General features: G+C 32.4%; 1 protein-coding gene across 1 annotated transcript; it reads left to right on the forward strand.

The window, feature by feature from the left end:
- The first annotated feature begins 1,544 nt into the window (after positions 1-1,544).
- On the forward strand, positions 1,545-8,350 carry LOC149264649 (uncharacterized). The gene is made up of 2 exons (XM_089400172.1): positions 1,545-2,090; positions 8,249-8,350. Exons 1-2 carry the CDS (start codon positions 1,545-1,547, stop codon positions 8,348-8,350), a joined length of 648 nt encoding a protein of 215 aa, XP_089256298.1.
- Positions 8,351-9,593: the final 1,243 nt, after the last annotated feature.

Below are 9,593 nucleotides of genomic sequence, written 5' to 3' on the forward strand. Positions count from 1 at the left end.
CGGTTGTTATTGAAGTGACATTGGTCTAACCAATTATTGTCACAATTGTGAAATTTGCAGGAAAGTTATTGATTATTAGATATGATGAAGACATGAAACTTAAGATGGCATAAAAAGATAGTGATGGAAGCATCATCAAACATTAAAGCATGGAAGACAACTAAGTTTGTATCAGTTTGTAGAATATCCTCATGGCTATGATAAAGTATGTGTCACACATTGTAATTATAACAAATCTACATGTCATATATATTGCTTTGTAATAGTTCGTTGTGGTCCTTGAAATTTTTTATGTACATACTATCTTCTTAAGCTCGGAGTATATTAAAAGGGAATATGGATGTAAGAACGAGAGAGGCATGCAAAGCCCTTTGTTATGTGTTCCCTAGTAATATAAAGTTTTCGAATCAATCACTCGGTAAGTACGAGGGTGGAAAGTGTACTCGTATCTAAGCTCGATATGTGATCAGAAAATTAAGTCTTTGATTAATGAGAGGAATTTTGAGATGGAATAATCTCAAAGTGTGAAGGACCAAATTATTGAGGGTTCATAAAGAAGTTGAATGAACCATGTATGTGAAGGAATTCCTACTAAACCAGCTGCTACAGCAGTTAGGTACCCATGAATTTGATGGATGATTGTTCCTTTATATGGGCGTAGACAATTTGATGATCTCTGCATGAACAAGGTACAAGGTGTAGTCACGAGATTGGACTAAATGTAGATATTTACTAATTGATATTGAGACAAGTATCCATTAAGGGGGTGAATGGGAAAATATAATTCCTACTTGTCTTAGTTGTTATTATTTCTATGTAAAGGAATTTGTTCCTATTCTCTAGGAGTTGTTTAGATCTAGTTGATTCTTAGATTGGTGTGTGGTTGAGATATTGTCTCAACCAATTGATTGTGTGTCCAAGATAGTCTACTTATCTTGAGACACCACTTCATATATGTGTGTGTGTGTGTGTGTAATATTATTTGATCAATGTAATTCAGTGTGCATCATCAAAATTTATCTCATATATATTTGTGGAATGCTTTAGGATGTAGTATTTTATTATGCACACCATTATCTTAGTTTGTTAAAAAATTTCATAATGTTTACGTTGATATTTTGGTTTTTCAAGGAAAGTAATTTATTTTAGTATAGTAAGTGCAATGGTAGCTTATTCCAACAAAAATATGACGAAGTTGGAAGCCTAATATTCTTGGATTATGCTTGAGAGAAAGGTCAAAAGCCTCAAATGAATGCCAATAGATATGCCAAGCCCAAGAAACCTCTTGAAAGATGAAAACCAAGCATCAATAAAATTTTATTGATATGTATATCTTGTGAATAGAATAAATGATATAATTTAGAAAATCTACCTTTTTAATTTTTTGTGTTCAACATGGTATAAGAATAGGTATATTCCTTCACTACTCGAATTTGAGCCACTGTTATATGGCCCTTCTTAGAAATCAAATCGGTTTGTGAGCCATAGGTGTGTGGAATTTTCTTAACCATAAGTGTGTGGTGTAATAAACCTAGACGATCTTAATGGGTAATCAGGAATCCAAGAAGTATGTTGCAAAAATTCTCAAGCCCCTTGTCGGAAACACTGATTCCTTCATCAAGGACTCCCAGGACTTTGTGAATCTTATTAAGAATGAAAAATTGGAACATGATGATATCCTTGTTAGCTTCAACGTGGTATCCTTATTCACTAAGATCCCTCTTGATGAAGCCATTCAGGTTATAAAAGAAGTTGTTGATCCAGGGACTGCAAAGTTGGCTGAGATCTGCCTAAGGTCGACTGTGTTCACCTTCCAAGGAGTATTTTATGAACAGACATCCGGTGTGGCAATGGGGTCCCCCCTTTCGCCAATAGTAGCCAACCTTTACATGGAATACTTTGAAAAGAAGGCCCTGAATTCTTACCCTTTGAAACCAGCCTGGTGGAAGCGATTCGTCGATGACACCAATATAAAATGGACTCATGGCAAAGCAGAACTCGAAAAGTTTTTCACTCACTTAAATTCGATCTCTCCAGATACAAAGTTTACAATGGAACTTGAAGAAAACAAGAGCATTCCGTTTTTAGACGTCCTAATCATCAGAAAAGAGGATGGCTCTTTGGGCCATAAGGTTTTCAGGAAATCAACCCACACAGAGAGTTACCTCCATGCTGATTCCCACCATCACCCTGCGCAGAAGATTGGTGTTCTAAACACGCTGGCCATCAGAGCCCTTCGAATTTCCGACTCAGAGCACCTGGAGGAAGAGAAGAATCATCTAATCTTAACTTTTAAAAGTATAGGCTACAAGGAGCAGGAAATTAAAAAGGCCATAGAAAAAGCTGAAAGGAAGTTGTTGTCTCAGGAGCCTAAGGCTCAAGACCAACCTAATCGTGGTATTGTTTTTCTACCATATATCCATGGGATTACGGACAAAATCGCCAAAATCCTAAAAAAGAAAAACATTATCACTCATTTCTCAGCCCCAGGTACTATCAGACAAAGTTTATAGTCCGTTAAAGATGATATCGACAAGCAGCAGCTTAAAGGAGTTTATAAAATAGAGTGTTCCTATGGAAAATGCTACATTGGTGAAACAGGTCGCTCCCTCCAGACAGGACTCAAGGAACATGGCGCAGATATTAAGAATGAAAGATCTCGTACTTCAGCCCTGGCAGAGCACTCCTTAAAAACTAAACACCATATCTGTCTGGAAAGCGCATCAATTATCACTAGGGAAGAGCAACATCAGAGACGAAAGATCAGAGAAGCGCTTGAAATTATCAAACATCCTCATAATCTGAACAGAGATAATGACGTGGAGATTAGCGAGAGCTGGCTTCCCTTGATCAAGGAAATAAAAATCACAAGCGCATCCCCTAGTAAAGGCCTCAGCAGGTAAGTTATCCCTCTCCTTTCTTGTGTCTTCAGTCTTTGTTTTCATTTAGATCTAGGTATAGAATTTTGGTTAAATTCTAGAATATATTAACCCTAGATTTTAAATTAATTTCCTATTAGTATCATTGTTTAGTCAATTTAGTGTTCCTAAATTGATGTCATTAATTGTCAACCCGGGGCTCGTAAGCTGATGAAGTGAAGGTGTACTATATGTACTTAAGCAACCTCTTAGAGCTTTTTGTCGTTTGGGGTGTTGTTTGTGGTTAATTTATCTTCCTAAGATGGAGTGATGATTTTATAAACAGATGAGTGATAGTGTGTGTAAGGTGAATTCTAGATGAGTGAGGGTGTGTGATTGGTGGTTTCTAACTACTTGCTGAAAAGGAAAAGCTTGAAAGAAATAAATAACTTGAAATGAGCTGAAAGCAAAGAACCACTTTCTAATGGCATTAGTCACTACTCATGTTGCTGCAAATAAAAAGATAAGAAAATCACTTCAAAGACCAATGATAATGTTTATCTCTTCCTAACTCTCTGCTTCTAACACATAGTACTGTGTAAAACACGATTAGGAAGTAGCTAAAGATAAGTCTAAGAAATGATAAAGCTCTAAATGACAAATTATAACACCACTATGCCTTTCTCCATCATTCTGCTTCCAACATACATGGTTATGTGTAACAAGTGGAAAAAAAGAGTTAGTGATATAAGCCAAGACTACTTCAAAACAAGCTGTAATTCATTAGTATTCTGCTCTCTTAAAGATAAACAGTTTATGATAAAGAGACCATTAATCAGTTAGCATACAACTTGAGAAGCTAATCTAAAAGCTAAACTAGAAATCAGAGTAAAAGGCAGCACTATGAATATGACAACTGAAACTACCACTAGATATAAAGCAAATACACAAACACACACACAATCTCGGGTTAAAAACCTGCAGAAAAACAAATCTGATCAGTCAAAGTGAATGCTGCAAATGAAATGACAATGAAAGTGAATCAAGCTGTACATGTTTCAAAGAAAAGGAAATGTTGAATGGAAAATAAGGAAATAGCAAGAATATGAACATAAAATACTATACAAGGGCTGTCATGAACGGGGGCCCTCCATTCATAAAACCCAAAGAAGACTCAAGGATTTGAAAACATCAGAACAGCACTGTCTTCTATTACTCCATATGCAGAAAATTACAGTCAAGAGTGCTAGAACAGCACTATCAAAACAGAGTCTTGAAATGCACTAAAATTATAACAAGTTCATAAAACACAACAACTAAAAAGTAACATTAAGCGTACGCAGACGCTAGTTTTTATAGGCATCTAAACGATTGCCTAATGCGTAAAGCTAGAAACTGAAAATTAACTAATCTGTCATGCGTAATAAAGGTTCAGCAACACGCCATGAGCCTCGTGGATGAGCTGGAGGTTCTGGTCGTCATGGGAATTGAATACAGAGTTGGATTATGTCTCCCACAACCTGCGTAACACGGACAAATCACCAGTTGCATTGACGTGACCCAACAGCTTACGCAACACCGTTTAAGCTGCCTTTGTTGACCGTGGCTTGACCCTCATTGACCGGAGGTGTAGATGATGTGGCTGACCGAACCAATAGCACAGGAACCTTGAGCACCTTTATTCCCACGTGCCCATGTGGTTTGTTTTGCAAAATGACACGTGGAACCTTGAGATTAATAAAAAGGCTGCAGAATCACCAGATGGCTGCGGAATTGCCACACAGCTGCGGAATCTCTGTAAATATGTCAAAATCTAAACAAAACAGTCACACATTAGCAAAGTTCACTTAATCATGCTTAAAGACATCAAATGTAATGATCTGGGTAGGTTTACAAGGAAAATAAGGCAAAAGAGAGAGATGAGTGAGGGAAAACTGTAGGTAATAATGGATGATTAGGTGTAAGTTAGAGGCTCTACAATCATTATTCCCTAGGTTAAAATCAATTTCTTATTAGAATTAATATATCCCTAGATATAATATTTATCTCATATTAGAATTAATATTATATATTAAAACAAATTAATACTAGTATTATAATTAATATAATTAACATAATTAATATAATTAATATTAATTAATACATTAATATTAATAAAATAATATATTAATAATAATATAATTAATATATTGAGGAATAATAATACAATTAAAATAATAATAGAATTTATAGAATTAAATAATTAATTAATAATAATAATTAATATAATTAGTATAAATATAATTAATATTATTAATATTAATTAATATATTAATAATATAATTAATATAATTAATATTAATAATATAATTAATATAATTAATATATTAATAATATTATTAATATTATTAATAATATTATTAATATTAATAATAATTTAATATTCCCTATGTTAAAATCAATTTCTTATTAGAATTAATACCTAGGTATAAAAATAAAATTATATTAATTTCATATTAGAATTAATATTATATGCTAAAACAAATTAATATTAATAATATAATTAAAATAATATAATTTAATTAATATAATTAGTATTAACAATATTATAATTAATAATAATATAATCAATATAATTAATATAATTAATATAATTATTAATAATTAATTAATATATTAATAATATTATTATTAATATAATTAATATTAATAATATATTAATAATATAATTAATATAATTATTATTAATCATATATTAATAATATAATTAATATTAATAATTTAATTAAATTATTGAGAAATTAATTTCATGTTATAATTTTTTTTAAAAACATATTAATATTATATATATAACATTAATAAAGCAAATTAATATTTAATTTATTTTTTTTAAAACAAATTAATATTAAATTATATAAAAATAAAATAAAAATAAAAATTAATTAAAATTATTATTTCCGTGGACAGTTGGGGTTTTTCCAAAAGTTTCTTCCTCATCACTATTTATTATTTCTCCGCTGCTTTTTTGTCATCATCATTTCTCATATCCTGAAGATGGATCCCATTTGGGATTTGAAAGGTTGGTAGAAAAATGATAAAACTGTGGATTCTCTGGTCAATGATTCAAAAGTTATAAGCATTTATAATCTGCAGTGTACATTATGAATAATGAGGTTAAAATAAAGGTAACACCTCTGCACCTGAGCGTTGTGCCACTTTCAGCATGCCTCGTTATCGATTATTGACACATATTTTATTCGTCTCAAGGTCCATTCACTACACGTGTGAGCTTCAATTCCTCATCGTAGAGGCTTCGCCTTGAAATCTAGTTTTCAGAAAATATTAGTTATCGACAAAGAAAATAATGAATTTCTCCTTGGATTTACCATGAATATATCTATAATTTAGATTTTTGCGGTATGTATAATTTGGCATTGGTATAATTGCACTGTTTTGATTCAAGCATAAGGAGTATTTCTATTATGAGTTCGGTGGTACAAATATTCTAGGTGTTTCTTTGCATCATGCCTGAGAGTCTTCAGACATTTTTAGTCATTCCTCTAGCTTTGCATACCGAGTATGCTCCAGCACCCTTTTTTCTCCTCAACTATTTTTTCCCCTAAATGGAAAATGACCATTTCTAAATTTTTATATCTGTGTCCAGGCTATGGTGAAAAGGTTAGGAGATCGAAAATATCCCATGCACAATAATGCTCCTAGGATTTTTCTTGCACAAGGGTATCCCAATTCTCTAGCCCTATAAAAACCTAGTATCCACACTCTACGCCCATGGAGAAGCTATACACATCAAAACATCCTGCTAAATTCTTGTCTTTACAATTACACCAACCATCCTGTCGAAGAGAACAAGAATCTATAGATTTTTGAATAACCAATCATTGGTTTGGTCATCTGATTCAAGGGAAAGATTTTGAATTACAGTTATCTTCTATCATGTAGTAATGTGTATGAAAATACAATAGTACTTTTATATTAGTTGGCGCATATATAAGCAGATGTTAGGGCCCTTTCTACCATGGCTCCATTGGGAAGGAAACATAATATACTAGTGGCATAGGAGTGACGGACGGACAAAATATCGTACGTTTATTATCGTTCTATAGCCATCGTATTTCCCTTTCAAGGCTTGGAAATGCTTACTTTCTTCAATTTTAGGTCGATCTGTATAAACGGTATGGTAGAATGGATTTGCAATTATTCCTTTCCATGGAGAATCTTTCGAGTCATATTTATTCTTATCAAAGGTATTCGCCTATCATGTAGTGATAGTGGGGAACCCTCCCAATCTCTTTAGTTTTTTTAAATCTCATGATCACAAGAATAGAATTATTTGCATTATTGTGTATGTCGTTTAAATGACCCATTAAGTGCAATGGATAGATCATAGTGAAATAAAATCAAAACATAGGAGGTTCAGAATTATTTTAATTAGAGCTAGTGTTGCGAACCTTTGAAATGATAGTCCCAGCTAAGAAATTGGCCATAGAAGAACAATGATATAATTGAATATTATAATTTCCTTAATTTCCTTGACTACATGAATTTTGTCATCAACTATTGACTGTAAGTGTCAGATGTTGCACACACATTGATATTCAGTAGAGTGGATTTGTTAGGCAACATGTATTAGCACAGGTTGTTTGTAAAGCCATTTCATTTCCTCTTTTCATCAAATGATCACCAAAATACCGCTGAAATTATTTTATTCTTGGCATTTCTAAAATAGTTGGCATTCGTTTCTACCAGGTATCAAAAGTCTCGTTGGATAATAACGAGTTCTGTAAAAGGTAAACTTAGTTTCATTCAAAGATATCTTTTATTGTTGGTACACGTTTTGTATTTGTTATTGTCACATTATATGATCATGTACTTTTGATAGGTACATTTTTTTTTTGTTGAAGTTGACAACCTCCAGTTGTTGATATACGCTATTAAGAAAAGTGGCACAACCCTAGCATCTTTTACTACTGGGGAATGTAGATTTGATGTTTATTTGCTTAATATTGGAACATCATATTTCATTATTGTTATTTTTGGTCATTATCATTTTCACCTTCGACATTTTGAATATTGTACCTTCAATATTTGGAAAACAGAATATTGTACCTTCAATATTTGGAAAACAAAAGGAATCAAAGAATTGACTATACCCATTCTTTTGTTTGGATTGAGTTGTTGAAGATCTTTTTTAATAAGGTAGTAGAGTTGAGAAATACACTGATACACTCTATTATTCATGATATGATAAAAACAACAAAACCATTGTCGCAGATATTCAAATTTGTTTACAAGATGCACATGACACGATTTGGTTTTTACCTCTCAAATATTAACTCCAAGTAGATGAACTACAATAGAATATTCATCATTCTGGACTTGTTCTTGTTCAGGACAATTCTCTTTTTAAGTTAGAGAAAGACTCTCATCAACATCCAACACCTGATCAGATCAATGAGGCCATTGTAGGAGAAGATTTCCATGATGATGCATAGGCTCATCTTATAATTCCTAAGGACATTACAAAACCTTGGGAATATCTTATCAAAAACAAGAGTAGAAGTAGGCTTTGATATGAAAATGATGAGACCTTTCACATTTTAGACTATTCTAAACCAATATAGTTTTAAAGTGTTTGATTCCATCAAGACAACTCATCTTCGCTTGCTTCACTTTTAGTCCACTTCCACATAAAATTTGCATATGCCAACATTGTGATCAAGTTGGCCACATGGAAGATTACTGTATTAATATTCACCATTGTGAGAATTATCAAAAACATACTAATCATTCAAAAATATGTTATAGACATAATATTCCTATAAGAGAAAAAATTCACCTTGGATGGATTACTCCTTAGCAATGGTATTTAACTAAAAAGAAGATTTATTAATGATACCTAATAATCCATTCTCAAGTATTGACACATCTTGCAATGTATAACTTATCATCTCCTCAGCTTGAATCTAAGAAAGGGGTAATTAATGGCCAACTACTAGCTTCTATTATATATTAAGAAAGCCTAAGCCACAACTAGGATGAGATCTTGGAGCCAAAGTCATAGCTATAGAAAAATACAAAGTGATGTTTCATGAGTATGATTGGTTGGTGGCCAACCTTAAACCACCATCGGAAAAATAATTTTGTTTTTGGTACCCACTTTATTAGTTTGTGGTCATATTCAAACCATCATTAGGAAGCACTTCCACTTCACATGAGACTTTTTTTTCTAGACATATTGAGAATTATACCAAGAACTACTTCAAGTCAAGTTATGAAGTTGATGATCAACCTTAAGCCACCACTAATAGAAGACTTTGGATTTTCCTACATAATTTTGTTTTGGTCTCCCTTAAACCACCATTTAGAGAGAACATAAGGCCATTGGTTGCTATCCATCATTTTATTTCAGCTCTCTTCCTTGAATTATATACATCCCTTCATATTATGGGGGGATGTTGGAAACATAATCATCTTGGGTTATGAAAAATTTCCTTATTCACTTGAAAGGAGAAAAGCCACAAAAGAATGCCAACAGTTATGAGAAGTTCAAGAGACCTCTTGTAGGATGAAAATCAGTGGCCAAAAAATTTGTATTAATATGTATATCTTGTGTATAGAATGCATCGCGCGATTTATAAAATCTATTTATTACTTTTATGTGTGTTTAACAGAGGTGAGTTTTTTAGGATTTATAAAAAAAAAAAAAAAATTGAGTTACCCATAGGTTTAAACTAA

The sequence above is a fragment of the Pinus tabuliformis genome, chromosome 6 (genome assembly GCF_031772625.1).
Source record: "Pinus tabuliformis cultivar Carrire ecotype Pingquan chromosome 6, CPIR1, whole genome shotgun sequence".
In the NCBI taxonomy this organism is placed as follows: Eukaryota; Viridiplantae; Streptophyta; class Pinopsida; order Pinales; family Pinaceae; genus Pinus; species Pinus tabuliformis.

Bases quoted from the DNA above. Each gene is read 5' to 3' on its own strand.
- LOC149264649 (XM_089400172.1), top strand. From the start codon at position 1,545: ATGGGTAATCAGGAATCCAAGAAGTATGTTGCAAAAATTCTCAAGCCC. The intron at 2,091-8,248 runs GTCCTAATCATC...GTTCTTGTTCAG, and splicing joins AGAGCATTCCGTTTTTAGAC to GACAATTCTCTTTTTAAGTT.